The sequence below is a fragment of the Triticum urartu genome, chromosome 4A (genome assembly GCF_056163025.1).
Source record: "Triticum urartu cultivar PI428250 chromosome 4A, HENAU_Tu73, whole genome shotgun sequence".
Classification (NCBI taxonomy): Eukaryota; Viridiplantae; Streptophyta; class Magnoliopsida; order Poales; family Poaceae; genus Triticum; species Triticum urartu.
The window spans coordinates 566,506,823-566,524,478 of record NC_141876.1 but is presented as its reverse complement, the minus strand read 5'-3'; the positions used below and the strand labels follow the sequence as shown (position 1 = coordinate 566,524,478).

At 44.2% G+C, this 17,656-nt stretch overlaps 1 protein-coding gene across 1 annotated transcript; it reads right to left on the bottom strand.

Moving 5' to 3' along the window:
* Positions 1-23: 23 nt before the first annotated feature.
* LOC125552809 (tubulin-tyrosine ligase) lies at positions 24-6,945 on the bottom strand. Its single transcript, XM_048716495.2, has 15 exons — positions 6,533-6,945; positions 5,758-6,015; positions 5,324-5,448; positions 4,415-4,616; positions 4,116-4,241; positions 3,738-3,994; positions 3,332-3,439; positions 3,124-3,265; positions 2,865-3,027; positions 2,132-2,289; positions 1,685-2,008; positions 1,511-1,585; positions 1,228-1,297; positions 996-1,153; positions 24-427 (listed from the first exon to the last, which is right to left on the bottom strand). The coding sequence occupies exons 1-15, from the start codon at positions 6,833-6,835 to the stop codon at positions 278-280; spliced, it is 2,619 nt and encodes an 872-aa protein (XP_048572452.2). The 5' UTR covers positions 6,836-6,945; the 3' UTR covers positions 24-277.
* Positions 6,946-17,656: the final 10,711 nt, after the last annotated feature.

Genomic DNA, 17,656 nt, shown 5'->3' with positions numbered 1-17,656 from the left:
TCTCCAGCACTCCTTGCGTGGCATTGTACATAAATCATTGTATATAGTTCAAACTCATAAGATGTAACATTATTATCGGAAGCAGCAATTTTTATCAAGCCACGCAAGCAAACTCCATCTTAAGCTTGAACTAGCAGAGTTCATGGGTGTCTACCCTGTCACGGATGCAGTTCGTTGATGCATAAACGTACAACAGCCCTTGTGCATATCATGATGCAAGGACAATGGTGTTACAACAGCTCTTGACGTTGAGAAAAAACAGCTCTTGACAAGATGATTACAGTGGCGACACATTCGTCAAATCATCGAGAAAGAGGCAGCCAAACACCGTGTTGAAAAAATCACTGCCTTTGATGGGGCCCTGGCTTCCTACGAGGGCTTGCGTGTCATATTGGCACGCCCTCGTGCAGTCCGGGCAATACGTCACCTGCATTTCATGGTCAAGTGGTGAGTCGCTAGAACATGTGAGAACAGTACCAAGCAATAAGGCATCACAGTCAAATATATTCCCACAACCTGATGCAGTTATTTCGATGGAACATGTGGAAACATTACTAGGCAGCACGGTTCAAATATGTTCCTCATAACATGAAGCAGTTATTTTGATGGACATGTGAAAACAGTACTAGGCAACCCGGTTCAAATATATTCTCATAACATGAAGATGGACATCCCCGTCTGAACTGTCATGCGGGAGTTCCTGTTATTCATGGATGACAGCAGCTACAAATTGCAGCCTTGTCATGTATTGCTTCACTCGTACACTTAATCAGTTTCCATAATACTAATATCATGCCAAATGGACCAAGGAAATGCTACATCAAGAATATCTGGATTGACATGGTGATATACATATAAGTGTTTTTCTAGCTCGAATGGAACAAGCACTAAGCCATAACCATGCACCGGATCACCCTAACTGATATGCACAGGCTTAAACAGGTTTGATTACCAATGTGCATGGGCTGCAGTTATACAAAGTAGTCGAGGCATACCTCCAAAATCTTTGGCTTGAATTTATCATCAAGCATAACATCAACACCATAGATGGCCCGACAGAATGAGTTCTGCATCTCAGGATGGACAGCTGAGGCTGACTCAAAGACACGCCTTATCATAATACGTATGCTTTCATGAATCTCCAGCCATTTAACTGAAATTTTAACAGTAAATTAGAAACCGAAGACATTGCTACACTAAAGAGGGGGAATGCAAGCTGTTGTAAACCTTGGTGCTCCTTCTCAAACGCCTTGACGAACTCTGGAGTATTCATATGGTTCATCCTTCCATTATAGTTCTGGATGGGAAGAGAAATTAGGGAGCTAGATTACACTCTTAAACATTTATTACCAAGAAAAGTTTACGGCTGGTCACTATATGAGCATACAGCTAGAGCCTATAAGATATAACAGGAGATAAAATAGAACATCAACAAGCTTCTGCACAACTGACATTCATGATGTGATATTATGAAGTAACACATCTAACTTCAGGTGAAATTTGATCTTACCATCACAGTGAAATGGGTCTCGTACTCAAAAAGGCTAGTTTTCTCCAAAGTGTACTGATTGTTTGCTAACCTGACCTACAATAAGGAAAAGATAGATGCACAATAGTCACTGGATATCATCATCAAGTAATGGCCACAGACATTCACTAAGTATCATTAAACTTTCAGGCATACCCAAAAAACATCACAAAGAAGTATATCCAAAGGGCATATACTGCGGACCAAAACAATGTACCGAAGATCAAACTTTCTTCCTTGGAAAAGCGCAGGACACTCAATATACTTTTGGCATATCTTGGGACCCGTCTCCATAAGTCGGATGATAGCAGATAGATCACCACTGACAGTGGTATCAATTGTTCTTGCCATATTCCAAGGCTTCATGATCCATAAGTTGTCCTTACCATCCCGTTTCCTCACAGAGTAATCACCAATTAGTTGAGACAAATGGGTCTCTAGGTTATATGTAGGTTGAAGCCACTCAGGTGAGCCCCATGCCTGTAGGAGTTCATTTTAGTTTTCAGATGCCGCTAACATTAAAGGTACTGAATTCAAAACAGTAAAGCTATGCCAGATGTTTCTTCAAAAAGAAGGTGTACACCAAACAGCTCAGTAGCTCACCCTGTGGATAGTATCCGCTAAGTGGTGCTTCATGACCAGACAAGCCTCAAAAGGAAACTGATTCATGTATTGTTGGTCTGTGAGACCTAGTGAACTCTTTAATTCAGAATCAATTTGCATGCCTGCCCAGATGATGTCTGCATCCTTCGGATCAGTTGCTGCAGGAAAACAAGTTAGATGTAAACGAGGAGCTAATTTCCTTTGAAGCATACGTTGCAGAAATAAAGGAATACACTATGAATCGCCATGACTGTACAAGCATATTAAAGGAGCCAATAAAACCAGGTGGCATACAAATAATGTCTTATTAGAAGAGTATGCTAAAAATTAGCACAACTTCAGTTCTGTTCAGTTCACTGACAAATATTACAAGATATTATTCATCAAGCCATAACCATAATTTACAACTTAAATAGTAAACTATTAACTATATGATAGCAGAGTGCTATCATGGGGTGTACACGAAATTAGCAAAAGGATATAATATTTATTTATCCTTCTGTAAAACAAAAAGGTATCATGACATGATTTTCATGTTCTGTCTTTGCTTTCCACATGAACAAATATTCCAACAAAAGGAGGACAAGTGATGAAAGGAGGGAAAGGAAATGGACTGTGGGAATCACAGGGCAAAACTTATAAGGAACAATAGCCAGGGTGCATCCCCATCAAAAAAACAGTCAATCCTGAAAAAATAGTTACAGAAAAATAATAAAGCAGGAGCTTTGCTTACTGAGAACAAACTCTGGACGTGTTAAGAACTCCTCTACTTGGGGTATATCAGTAAATACTCGAAGTGGACGGCCATCACTTGGACGTACACTTTTGGTTGAGGGCGCCTCTTTTATAGGACAAATACTAGTTGACTGAAGCTGCTCCTCATACTTCCTGAATTCCTATGAAGTAGCCAGAAAGCAAGAGAGAACATAAGACTAATTCATTGGGGTTCATGTACAGCTCAAACCAGTCAGTACTGGCATGGAAAAAAGTACCTGAATAAAATATTTCTCTGGTGTGTGGAACCAGGCTGTAAGCCTAGCTGAACGTTGTTTGTCTTCGCCAATACCAAACAAGAAATCCCGGGTACATTCTTCTCCAGTATGAACATCACAAATAGGCCACAGAATTGTGTAACTGAAAATGTTGGATATTAACAAACTAAATAATGATAGAATGTTCCTACAATTCAAATGTCAATACCTTATAGCAGAAGCTAATTTTCCTTCTGGCATGAACAAAAAAGGAGATATCCTAAAGTTTGCATCATCACTATGGCGCATGGCTGAGCCCAACTCATCCATGACATACCTGCATAAATAACCAATCACGAAACATATAACACAGTAAAACAAGCAAATGTGTTTCATGTCCTAGTAGAATGTTTCTCAATGTCCAAAAGTGAAAGCAAACATATTTCCTGGATGATCTAACTGGATGGATTTAGTATTACATAAAACCCTACTCTAGCAGTAGGTGTTAGTCAAGGTCATAATGTTAACATGATTCTTTTTGCACGAACTCTTGCAGGGATTTAACTACACAGTAACTAAATTTACACCAACCACTCGTCCAGAAGGGATGAAAAAATATTGCAGCAATGGCATACCAAATGGGTGTTTCATCAAACTTTTCTTCATCGGCAAGCCGGTATGTCATAAGATACAGCCACATTGCACCAATAACTCTTTCAGCCAGGGATTCTTCAGGTGACCATTCTGGAACACGTGGTTTAAGTGCAGAGTCCACTACATGCTTAGCGTTCTCGACTATAGTTGACGCATTGACACCATTCAGCAAATTTATATTGGGAAGAGACTCAATAATGGTAATTGCACTGTCTCCAAGAGGGCCAGGAATGTCTACCTGTCAAAAGATAATCATTTTCCATGTATAAGTTGATAACACTCATCCTAGTCTAGAAACAAGACGAGAACTAAAGATAACAACAAATTTCTGAGAAAATATGAAGTTTCGACAATGATACCTCCAACTCCTGTAACTGTGTAAACCCACTAAATAACTTAAAGAGATCATTGCCAGACATTTGGTCCAAAGGATTGCCACGGATGTTCAACTTTGAAAGAGATGACAGTTTACTAGAGGAGAACACCTTCAAAATTAAAAATGTAGAGAGGAAAATTGTCAGTGGAGCGGTTCACCTTTTCTGAGTGTACTGTTCTGACAAAATGATAGCTTAAACTAGGGAAAATGATACGGGTAACCTTTTTGTGACGTCGTGTTTTAAAATTATAGAGAACCAATTGTGGGCATTAGGTATCTTACCTCAGGTAGTTTGTGGATGGACCTATCAGAAAGGTCAAGAGTCACAATATTATCCAATGATATGTTTCCCACAGACAAACAGGGATTTTCTGCTCCAACCATATCCCCACAGAAACCTAAAGCCCACTCTCTAGCTTTCCTTGTAAAATGTGAATTGTAGATTTCCAATTCAGGAAGACCATCAAGAACATCTTTCTCAGTGCTGTCAACATCAAGAAAATATTACAATGACATAACAGGACTTTACAACAATATTACCTGAAATAGACATCACATATAAGTTCTGAAATATTTCAGCTAGTCAGAGTTTTGTTCACTTGCTATTTGTTAAAGCCGAGTGTTGTTCACTTGCTATTTGTTAACGCCCAGAAACTGCACATCTGTATCGTGTTGTTTTTACCACATACATGCAGCATGACCAAATACTATGAACAATGCTCTAGCGTTTTTCAGATAAACATAATCTACACCCCTAAATTATCATAAGCCAAATTTTACTAACCCATCCATGCATACATTCCAAACACAGGGTTTGGCTGTAAGAACACAGAAAATGAATGAGTCAGAAACTGGCCGGCACCGGGCAGGTTTACTTCTTCCTTTCGAGAAGCCACTTTTTTAGTACTGTTCCATCCGTATTTAAGTTCATCATGCCAGCCCGATCATTTGATGAACTACGAAAGTATAATTTCTCGGTTATCATTTGCAGCAGCTCTACAGTCCGACACTCAGTGGCAAGCATTATATCATTTGAAGGCAAATATGTAGTTACTTTCTTAACTCCATACATCAGGATCACTATTTTTTTTCATGGTTAGACCTATAACCAATTAAGAACAGGGAAAATATGCATAGGAGAGTTTACAAAATAGATAACTTAAGAAAAAATATGTAAAGCACAATTCTGACCATTGGTTAAGGACAGGGTTCTCATTCAACCAAAGTGCCTTTAACCTTCCACACTTCCTGATTTCTTGCATTACTTTTTCTGGATCCTGCAGCTTGTTTCCCCATAGATTGAGGGCTACCAGATTCTAATGAGAAAGAAAGGAAAGATCAGTTTCAGGAAAACATCAAATACAAACCGTAGATCAGTCAGAAACAGTTCTCCCGACAAATAACATAGAAGAACAGTGAAAAGCTCTTCTGAAATGAGCTGTGGCACTTAGAAGAGAACATTTGTTATATTCTTTTCATCACAAATAAAACCACGGAATCATCAAATATAAACATACACACTGCAATATATTACTACTATTATACTTATATGAGATCAACCATATATACTATACTGTACATTACAGGCAATGGCAACTAAAAACATATATGGAGAAGAGTCAGACCGGAAAATTTGCAGATAAATCCAGTGCCACTAACATATCATCATTGATACCAAGCTCCTCAAGCTCCAGCCATGCAGCAAAATCACTTCCCGACTCCTGAATTCTAATCCTTTCTTTCTCCACCACCTGCAAGACATGCTCCAAACCCCCACCATTTTCACTGCATTGCTCATCTGACTCTTCGACCTCAGTTTTCCTATCCAGATCCACACACATTAGAGCTGCCATTCTCTCAGCCAATCCTGGTACTTCACGTAGCTACAAAATCACCAACACACAAAAATGATATCACTCATGGATACACTTATTCCTGTTTGTCAGGTCAGCACCTATTGCTAGTACTTGACGGTGGAACAAAACAGTACATACTTCTTAAGTCATTAACAACCCTAAATTGACAACAAAATGCTCGTGAACAGAGGAGATCAACAGCCAAAAATCAGAGCATTTTAAGCTGGATGAAATTGTAGCCGCCACTCACTTCACTAATAGAGTCACTAATTTATTACAGTATAACAGCATCAACGATCAAGAAAATCAGCAGAGATCAATGCCAATACAAATATACAATGTAGAAAAACTGGATGATAGCACAACCTGAAACCCACTGCTTGTTACCAAGAGCACATATAGATTAAACCAGAAAGTCCAAACGAAGCAAATGGTTATAGTACCACTGAATAGTGTCACTAGTTACACAGCTTCCAAGCTAGTAGTTGCTTCGAAATAAACTAACATGAGCAATTCGTACTAGCAGGCATCAGACGAGGCGAACCTGCTTGAGCGCATCGGAGAGGCGGAAGGACCACGCGTGGTCGACGAGGAAGACGTCCGCCTCCCTCCCTAGAGCCGTGTCCGAGGCGAGCACGAGGCGGCGCTGCCTCCCTTCCTCGCAGGGCTCGACGGAGAATCTCTCCCCGCCGTCGAACACCTCGTCGGCGAGCTTGCGGTACAGCCGCCGATGCAGCGACGGCGGCACGCCGGCCGCAATCAGCAGGAACTGGTGCACCCGCGCGAAGTCCTCGAAGCTGCGGATGCGATCATCGCATGGCGCGGGGGCGGCGGCAGCGGGAGACATCGGGATATCACCGCGTCAGGCGGCGGCGGCGGCGGCGCTTGGGGGCGGAGAAGGAGGGTTTAGGGCATCTCCAGCCGTTGGCCCTACAGGAGGGGTAAAAAATCGTCCCGGAGACGTACCGGCGCTAAACCGTGCACTGGGAACATGATGTCCTCCAGTCGCGGCCCCCATGGATTTTTAAAAAAATCAAATACAGCGCAAACATGACTTAAATTTAACGTAAACATCGGCAAATTCATTCAAATTTAAACATACTTTACAAAAAAAGGAAAAACTACCGCGGGCTACCCCCGTCGTCTCCCTCGCCGTCTGCCCACGCGGTTCTACATGCCGAGGAGGCGGTAGAACCGCGTGTAGTCACCGCCGTCGTCGTCGTCGTCGTTGTCGTCGCCCCCGCCGACGCCTCCGCCGTCCCTACTGCATCCCTCCCCCGGTTGGCGCGGCGGGTTGGACGGTCCGGGGGCGTCGTCGTCGTCGTCGCTATCGAGGACCACGACGCCGTGCTCGTCCTCGCGCCCACGCTTGCGGGCGGCGATCTCCTCCAGGGCCCGGCGCTGCCGGACCATCTCGTCGCGGAGGTAGTCGTCCCGCGCCCACCGCAGGGCGTCCTCGTCGGAGAAGCCACGCCGGGCTATCTCCTCGTACTCCACGGGGAGGCCGGGCTCCGGCTTGGGCTCGACGAGGACGAAGCGGCCGGTGGGGGAGGCGTTGTCGCCGATGCGGACGCCGGAGCTGCGGGTGCGCGCGCTGACAGGCGCGCCCTGGGGCTCCGGCTTGACGGGGCGGAGGTGGAGGCAGGGGGAGCCGCCGGACGAGGTGGAGGACCCCCCGGTCTCCATGCACCTCCGGGTCCAGGAGCTTCCCCGGCGGCGTGTGAAGGATGGGGGAGCGGGGTACTCGAGGCGCGGTGTAACGCCCTCGATGCGGCTATATCTCCTACGTGACGAAGCACGACTTAGAGGCATAACCGCATTGAAAGCAATGTCGCAAGTAAGGTAATCTTCACACAACCCATGTAATACATAAGGGAAAGAGATACATAGTTGGCTTACAATCGCCACTTCACACAATTACAAGAATAAAGCATTACAACATCCAAATACAATCAAGGTCCGACTACGGAACCCAAAATAAAAGAAGACTACCCCAAATGCAACAAGGTCCCCGATCGAGCCCAACTGGGCTCCACTACTGATCAACTAGAACGAAACAACACAAAGGACAAGATCTTCATCGAGCTCCTCCTGAGCTTGGTTGCGTCATCTGCACGGACTCATCGGCACCTGCAAGATGGTTTGTAAGTATCTGTGAGCCACGGGGACTCAGCAATCTCGCATCCTCGCGATCAAGACTATTTAAGCTTATGGGTAAGGTAAAGGTATGAGGTGGAGCTGCAGCAAGCGACTAGCATGTATGGTGGCTAACATACGCAAATGAGAGCGAGAAGAGAAGGCAAAGCACGATCGAGAAACTATGATCAAGAAGTGATCCTAGAACAACCTACGTCAAGCATAACTCCAACACCGTGTTCACTTCCCGGACTCCGCCGAAAAGAGACCATCACGGTTACACACGCGGTTGATGTATTTTAATTAAGATAAACTTCAGGTTTTCTACAACCGGACATTAACAAATTCCCATCTGCCCATAACCGCGGGCACGGCTTTCGAAAGTTCAAATCCCTACAGGGGAGTCCCAACTTAGCCCATGACAAGCTCTCACGGTCAACGAAGGATATACCTTCTCCCGAGACATTCCGATCAGACTCGGTATCCCGGTTCTACAAGACAACTTCGACAAGTTAAAACAAATCCAGCAACACCGCCCGAATGTGCCGACAAATCCCGATAGGAGCTGCACATATCTCGTTCTCAGGGCACACTCAGATGAGCGCTCCATACAACTAAAACCAAACCTCGAGTTTCCCCGAGAGGGCGCTGCACAGGACTCTAGTTTGGACCAACACTCAAAGGAGCACTGGCCCGGGGGGGTTAAAATAAAGATGACCCTTGAGTCTGCAGAACCCAAGGGAAAGAAAAGGCTAGGTGGCAAATGGTAAAACCAATGTTGGGCATTGCTGGAAGAGTTTTATTCAAGGTGAACTGTCAAGGGGTTCCCATTATTACCCAACCGCGTAAGGAACGCAAAATCCGGGAACATAACACCGATATGACGGAAACTAGGGCGGCAAGAGTGGAACAAAACACCAGGCATAAGGCCGAGCCTTCCACCCTTTACCAAGTATATAAATGCATTAATTAAATAAGAGATATTGTGATATCCCAACAAGAATATCCATGTTTCAAACATGGAACAAGCTTCAATCTTCACCTGCAACTAACAACGCTATAAGAGGGGCTGAGCAAAGCGGTAACATAGCCAAACAATGGTTTGCTAGGACAAGGTGGGGTAGAGGCTTGGTTCAACAATATGGGAGGCATGATAAGCAAGCGGTAGGTATCGCAGCATAGGCATAGCAAAAGAGCGAGCAACTAGCAAGCAAAGATAGAAGTGATTTCGAGGGTATGATCATCTTGCCTGAGATCCCGCAAGGAAGAAGAATGAGCCCATGAAGAAGAAAAACGGACATAGACGAACGGGTCCTCACAAATGCGACGTTACCGGAACCAACCCGAATAAGCAACACTGGAAAGAAGCAAACAACATAGTAAACAACCAACACAAAATCATGGCATGATGCACAACAAGTATGATGCATGTCCGGTTTAATGAGGCATGGCATGGCAAAGTGCACAAGCAATCCTACAAATTAAGTGGAGCTCATTATGCAACGAGTTGCATATTGACGAAAACACCACATCAATTATTTAGTTCTCTCTCATTTATGTACCCCAACAATATTAAATGTTCTTAACATGGCAAGGGTGAAGCAAAGTAAAACTACCTATCTAGTCAAGTTTAAATGAGGCCGGAAGCAACGAACAACAATTCCGGTAAATCCCCATATGCATATATTGGTTTGGTACTGATCTGCCCTAAACACAATTTTATAGTTATTAAACATGCAAAGTAAAGCCACCATGTTAAACTAGGCATTTTTCTACCCCATTTACATATAAAGATTATTAAATTCCGAGTTACGGTTATTTAGTTATGAATTAAATCATTTTTTAACATGGCATAGGAGCAAAATTTAGTCAAACAACATTTTAAGCATTTTAAACATGGGTGAAAGTTGCATATTATGAAACTAGACAAAATTCTAAGCATATTTCATATACAAAGTTTTTCCATGTGATGCATGGTTAGTGAGTAATGAAATGCATGAAGTTTAGGGGCTGATCTGCAAAAGTACAATTCCCTGGAAATTGATAAAATCGCAGCTAAGGGGAAAAAATGATTTGGGCCAAAACTGGCTGGCCCATTAGTGCAAGGCGGGGCGCTGGATCTGGCTTACCATGGGCTTGGCCCGTTCAAAAAAAAATAGAGGAGGCCTGGCACTTGGCCTAGCGAAGAGGGAGATGCGGTCAACGCGAGCGGTTGCCTCGCTCGTTCTCCTCGCGCACAGAGACGAGCGGGAGGAGCAGAAGCAGGGCACGATGGAGGCAGGGGACTGCAGGACGGGCTGCTCCGGCGGAAGAGGCGCAGGGACTTGCCGGTCCGGCGGCGGCTGGAACGGACGGATCATGCCTTGGGGCACCGGATCCGGTGGGTGGTGGAGCTCCATGGGCGGCGACGCTACGGCTTGGTGCCGGGAGGAGATGGCGCTACCTGTGAACGCCATGAGAGAGAGAGATCGTGAGAGAGAGAAGGAAGGAGAGGAAGCTGCGGGGGAGACGGGGAGGAGCAAGGACGGTCTGAGGGCGGGCTGCTCCGGCGTTCGACATGCGCCATGGAATCGATCCACGACGAAGGGTTCGAACAGGGAGGCGGCTTGGAGTTTCCGGCGACGATGATGAGCGAGGCAAGGCGGGCGCGGCGAGACTGTTAACCGACTCCACAGCCACGGTTCCAGGGAGGCACGGCTCTGGCGGGCAGGGGCCGGAGACGAGGTACGAAAGGACGGCTTCCATGGCCTCCTCACGTTCCTGTAGAAAGAGAGAAAAGAGAGAGATTTGAGAAGGGAGGGAGCAACGAGATGAACAGGGAGAAAGGAGGGATGGAGCGGGGGCGCGGGGTCCTGCTGGAGCGGCGACTGGATGGAGCCGATGGTGGTAGGGCGAGCGCTGGTTGGACCGGCGCTGAGAACGAGGTGGAGGTGCGGTTGCTGCGGGAGGAGATCCCGATGTGGATTTGGAAAGCGGCGGCGGGCGACGGGACACATCTCCTAGATTTTAGGGTTTGTCCAAAAAGACTAGGAGTGGAGTATAAATACATCACAGATTAGGTTAGGGACTACCTCGTCCCTCCGATCGTAATCGGACGATCGCGAATAAAATAGCTAGGAAGCCCAAATAAGAAAACGGTGACGTTTTGTAGACGTTTGGGGATGATCCGGATCCAACGGTGACAACTACCCGGGTCGGGTCCGGGACAATTTCGGGCGCGCACGTGAGGGGTTCGATGCACTGTGCAGAGAGGGTTTCGGACCGTGCGGTCGCATCGGACAACTCCGGAAGTGAAGAGGGGAAGGAGGATGGACTAGGTGGGCTGTGGCGAGACTGCGAGGGGGAGAAGAGAGAGAGGGCCCGGCATCTGTTTCCAGAGACCGAAAACGTCCGACGTTAGACCGACTATAATGTCGCTATAGTTTAACGGTTGGGCTATCAAATGAACTCTAAATGCGATGAAACTTGACAGGCGGTCTATCTACACTATAATAAGACCACACGTCAACTCTCATCCCATTCCGAGAACATTTTCCGGCCACTTATAAAATAATAAACCGGACATGTCGCGGGCGCGTGCAAGTGTGTCTGGGCTCAGAACGGACAACGGACGAAACGAGGAGACCGAGACGAATGCAAGTTTTGAAAACATGATGATGCAATGCACATGATGACATGATAAGATGCAACACGCAAGCAAATGACATGGCAACGACGGCGAATAACTGGACGACAACTGGCACATCGGTCTCGGGGCGTTACAACACTCCACCACTACGAGAGGATCTCGTCCCGAGATCTAGAATGGCACCGGAGGGAAAACGGAAAAGAAAGAGAAGAGGTAAAACTAAGTTGCTCCTTTGACAAACGAGTGAGACCAAAGAACCTTGCGAGGTTGAACAATTTCAAGAAAAAAATACAACTGAGATAAACGAAGTTGAAAACACTCCGTTATCAAAGAGGAACAAGGAAGAACAACTTTGAGCAGCACTCCGAATGAAAAGAGATCCAAGAAAAGATAAGTAGAAAGAACTTTAAAAGGGGCACGACACTCCGGTTAAACGGATAAACCAAGAAAAGAACACGATCCTGACAGAACAAGAAGATGGGTTGAAGAGAGCAACATCGCAATGCCTCCGGAAGAAAGAAATAGAAGATAGATAATTGAAAGAAACAATGGAGAAGAAAATGCCAGTTTCTGCCACAAAAGAGCTTGAAAAAGCATCCTTAGGAGAAGGGTCGAACGGAGTTGTTAGAACACTGACAACGAAAAGAATAAGCTTGATATGGTCTTATGGAGTACATCTCAAATTATGAGGTGACAACCTGCCACTCACGGGAAAAAGAATTGGATTGATAAGAACAAGGAGACGAGAAACTATTTCACCGGGAGGATAAATGAAAATCTTGGATCATATATTATCACCATTAATAGCATTACTCCTTAGGGAAAGCTTTAGGTGAAATATAACCCAAGATAATTCCAATGACGAGATTGATGGATTTAAAATATCTCATTCATGACAACATGTGAATCATGAAGCATGAATTCCAAATTATCAAGAATGACATAATACCACCTCCAATAATATGGTAGAAAGAATTTGCACTCCGGATTACAAGATGAAGAAACTTGAGCTGCTTTGAAAAGAATCTTGATGAACACTTCGAGAAGGAATTAATTCGTTGCTGAAGCATCATGTAGAGCCTCCATGAAGAACTCCGGTAAACAAAAAGGATGATCACACGAGAGGAAAGAGAAGTTGATAATATAAGGTGAAGCCTTGGAATGATTAAATGGAGCTTCGGGACGATCTAATGAGGAAACTTTGAACTCCGGAAAGAAAGATGAGCAAAAGAAACCAAGAATTTTTCAATGAACCTCCGGAATAAGGAATTGAATTTACTTGATGAAACAAAAATAAGAATTACATTATGCTTATCCTTCACCAATTAAATTGATGACAATCAACGGATTTGGCATATTACTTATTCTCGTAGAAAAGATTAAGAGAGATATGGCGCCAACTTGAGAAGGTCTTCAACGAACCACCGATAGGATTTGGAAAAAATGAATGAATTGATACAATAACAAAGGAAGAGAAATCTTGAACGAACCACCGTAGGAATTGGAAATGAACGAAATAAAGGGGTGAATCACCGGTAAGAATTAAGAAATGAACGAAGATACATGAGAGAGTTTAGATACAAAAGAACGAAGAGATCATGAACTGATTAGAGAATATTTGAATGATGCACCGGTAAGATTTAGAGAACTAGAGCTGAAAGCTGAGAAATGAATAATTCTGAGAAGATGGGCTCCGGATAAACAAACTGAGAAGACTCTTGAACTGCTCCGGATAGGTGAAAAGAATTCTCACAATCCAAAAACAACTATGAGAGGATGGCAACAAGCTAGAATGACGAATCTTGAAGAGAATGGATCAAGAATGAGAGAAACTCTTCTTCGGTCTTCAAATGTTGAGAATGACGAGGAGAAACACCACCATGAATTATTGAGGCACACCGGAATGAAGAATGGAAAAGTTGAGCCAACGATGAAAAGAATTTGAAAGATCTTGGAGAAATACATATGACTGATGCTGAATCATTCTTACGTCAAACTTTGAAAAGAATTTGATTATAACTCCGGAAAAATAAGAAGAGTCAGGTAAGATCCTGGGAAAAGACCTGTGGGTTAGGGCCCACTCAAAAGAAACACCATTGAAATGATTTAAAAGAGAGGTTGCACTGGTTGAATTAAATGACTTGAATGAGATAACAACCTGGAAAGATCTTGAACGAATGCAGAGTGGAAAACACGAATCTTCGAGATATCTTGAGCACTTCGGAACAAATGAATAGCGAGAAATGAATGTTTATGAGGTGCACCGGCACGAGAAAAGCATTTGAAACGGTGAAAAGGATATGATCAACACCAAAGCTTGATTTAAATCCACCGGAGAAGAAAAGAATGAAGAATGATGAACTTGAGGCCCGTTAGAATCTTCATGAGAATCACCGGGTAAGAACGTTAATGGAAAGGAATGGAGAGACTTCACATGAATAAAATGGATACTTGATAAAGAAATCTGAGTCCTTGAAGAAAAACAAGGGAGGGAGGGCGGGAAAAACAAAGGCAACTTGGAGATGAATGAAACAAACAACATTGAGAAGAACTGATAATTGATCTTGCGAATGTTGAAGATGATTGGATCCACTTGAAGAGAAACACGCCGGTTGAAAAAGGATTGACATGGCAATCTCGATTATCATGAAGGATTAGTGTTCACATCGGAGTATGAGAACACCGTTTAGGAAAGGTATGGAATCAACATTTGACTTCGAAGCAACTCGAATACCACAACTCAAAACAAAACAAAGGATTGGCTTGCAGAATAAGCCGGAACAAACATATGATAGAGATTTCGTCCGAAGTTTTCGTGGTGGGGCCTACACGGGCTCGATCGTACATCACCATCATGTACAAGGCAGTGCACATGACATACGAAGCGTCCCCGAGTCGGCATAGCCAAGGACTCTTTAAGACACAACGGGACCACTGTAAAACCAACCGTGAATAGGCGGACCACTAGACGTCGAACCCCAATTTCATATCATACATATGTCGGAAAGATATCCTACGAGCTACTTGAATTCCCACCTATGAAACTCCCGAAATTTTCCGGTTATGCAATCAGGTGTTGGGGATACAGGGGAAGCATAATATCTCACCCAAAACTAGCAAATCCTACATCCAGCTGTATCCATCCTTCAACACATAACCAAGAAACCTTCGGAAATCATCTACCCCAACCTTCGAAAAGCATCCGTTATACAAGTTATGGCAATACTCCTGAACTCCCGCCCCAGTACTGGGTGGCGTCGAGGTTATCTCACCAACAACTGCATAAAAGAGATTTTCGATGTCGGCGAAACTAAACTCAGGTATTCCAGAACTGTAACGATAAAATTTTGACGACAACACCTCGGAGCTCAACTCCCCGGGACACTGCCACAACCCCAAAATATCAGGAGGCACCAAGAACAATGTTCTCGTCACAAAACCATCGGAACGATTCTAAGATACCCGCGTGATCCTAAAATTTTTTTAGTGAAATTTGAGAAGAGAAGAGTCAAAACTCTACGTCAGGATGCCTTACCAGAGCGATGAAGGGACTGGGGAGTAAAAAGAATTCCTAAACTCTCCGATATATAATTCCTAAAAGACTCAAAACATTTTTCTAGACTCAACAACGGCTGCTAATAACGATCAAGCAGTGGGGGCTCCTAAGGTCGGGGAAGGCTCTGATACCAACTTGTAACGCCCTCGATGCGGCTATATCTCCTACGTGTCGAAGCACGACTTAGAGGCATAACCGCATTGAAAGCAATGTCGCAAGTAAGGTAATCTTCACACAACCCATGTAATACATAAGGGAAAGAGATACATAGTTGGCTTACAATCGCCACTTCACATAATTACAAGAATAAAGCATTACAACATCCAAATACAATCAAGGTCCGACTACGAAACCCAAAATAAAAGAAGACTACCCCAGATGCGACAAGGTCCCCGATCGACCCCAACTGGGCTCCACTACTGATCAACTAGAACGAAACAACACAAAGGACAAGATCTTCATCGAGCTCCTCCTGAGCTTGGTTGCGTCATCTGCACGGACTCATCGGCACCTGCAAGCTGGTTTGGAAGTATCTGTGAGCCACGGGGACTCAGCAATCTCGCACCCTCACGATCAAGACTATTTAAGCTTATGGGTAAGGTAAAAGGTATGAGGTGGAGCTGCAGCAAGCGACTAGCATGTATGGTGGCTAACATACGCAAATGAGAGCGAGAAGAGAAGGCAAAGCACGATCGAGAAACTATGATCAAGAAGTGATCCTAGAACAACCTACGTCAAGCATAACTCCAACACCGTGTTCACTTCCCGGACTCCGCCGGAAAGAGACCATCACGGTTACACACGCGGTTGATGTATTTTAATTAAGATAAACTTCAGGTTTTCTACAACCGGACATTAACAAATTCCCATCTGCCCATAACCGCGGGCACGGCTTTCGAGAGTTCAAATCCCTGCAAGGGAGTCCCAACTTAGCCCATGACAAGCTCTCATGGTCAACGAAGGATATACCTTCTCTCGAGACATTCCGATCAGACTCGGTATGCCGGTTCTACAAGACAACTTCGACAAGTTAAAACAAATCCAGCAACACCGCCTGAATGTGCCGACAAATCCCGATAGGAGCTGCACATATCTCGTTCTCAGGGCACACTCAGATGAGCGCTCCATACAACTAAAACTAAACCTCGAGTTTCCCCGAGGGGGCGCTGCACAGGACTCTAGTTTGGACCAACACTCAGAGGAGCACTGGCCCGGGGGGGTTAAAATAAAGATGACCCTTGAGTCTGCAGAACCCAAGGGAAAGAAAAGGCTAGGTGGCAAATGGTAAAACCAATGTTGGGCATTGCTGGAAGAGTTTTATTCAAGGTGAACTGTCAAGGGGTTCCCATTATTACCCAACCGCGTAAGGAACGCAAAATCCGGGAACATAACACCGATATGACGGAAACTAGGGCGGCAAGAGTGGAACAAAACACCAGGCATAAGGCCGAGCCTTCCACCCTTTACCAAGTATATAAATGCATTAATTAAATAAGAGATATTGTGATATCCCAACAAGAATATCCATGTTCCAAACATGGAACAAGCTTCAATCTTCACCTGCAACTAACAACGCTATAAGAGGGGTTGAGCAAAGCAGTAACATAGCCAAACAATGGTTTGCTAGGACAAGGTGGGGTAGAGGCTTGGTTCAACAATATGGGAGGCATGATAAGCAAGCGGTAGGTATCGCAGCATAGGCATAGCAAAAGAGCGAGCAACTAGCAAGCAAAGATAGAAGTGATTTCGAGGGTATGATCATCTTGCCTGAGATCCCGCAAGGAAGAAGAATGAGTCCATGAAGAAGAAAAACGGACATAGACGAACGGGTCCTCACAAACGCGACGTTACCGGAACCAACCCGAATAAGCAACACCGGAAAGAAGCAAACAACATAGTAAACAACCAACACAAAATCATGGCATGATGCACAACAAGTATGATGCATGTCCGGTTTAATGAGGCATGGCATGGCAAAGTGCACAAGCAATCCTACAAATTAAGTGGAGCTCATTATGCAACGAGTTGCATATTGACGAAAACACCACATCAATTATTTAGTTCTCTCTCATTTATGTACCCCAACAATATTAAATGTTCTTAACATGGCAAGGGTGAAGCAAAGTAAAACTACCTATCTAGTCAAGTTTAAATGAGGCCGGAAGCAACGAACAACAATTCCGGTAAATCCCCATATGCATATATTGGTTTGGTACTGATCTGCCCTAAACACAATTTTAGAGTTATTAAACATGCAAAGTAAAGCCACCATGTTAAACTAGGCATTTTTCTACCCCATTTACATATAAAGATTATTAAATTCCGAGTTACGGTTATTTAGTTATGAA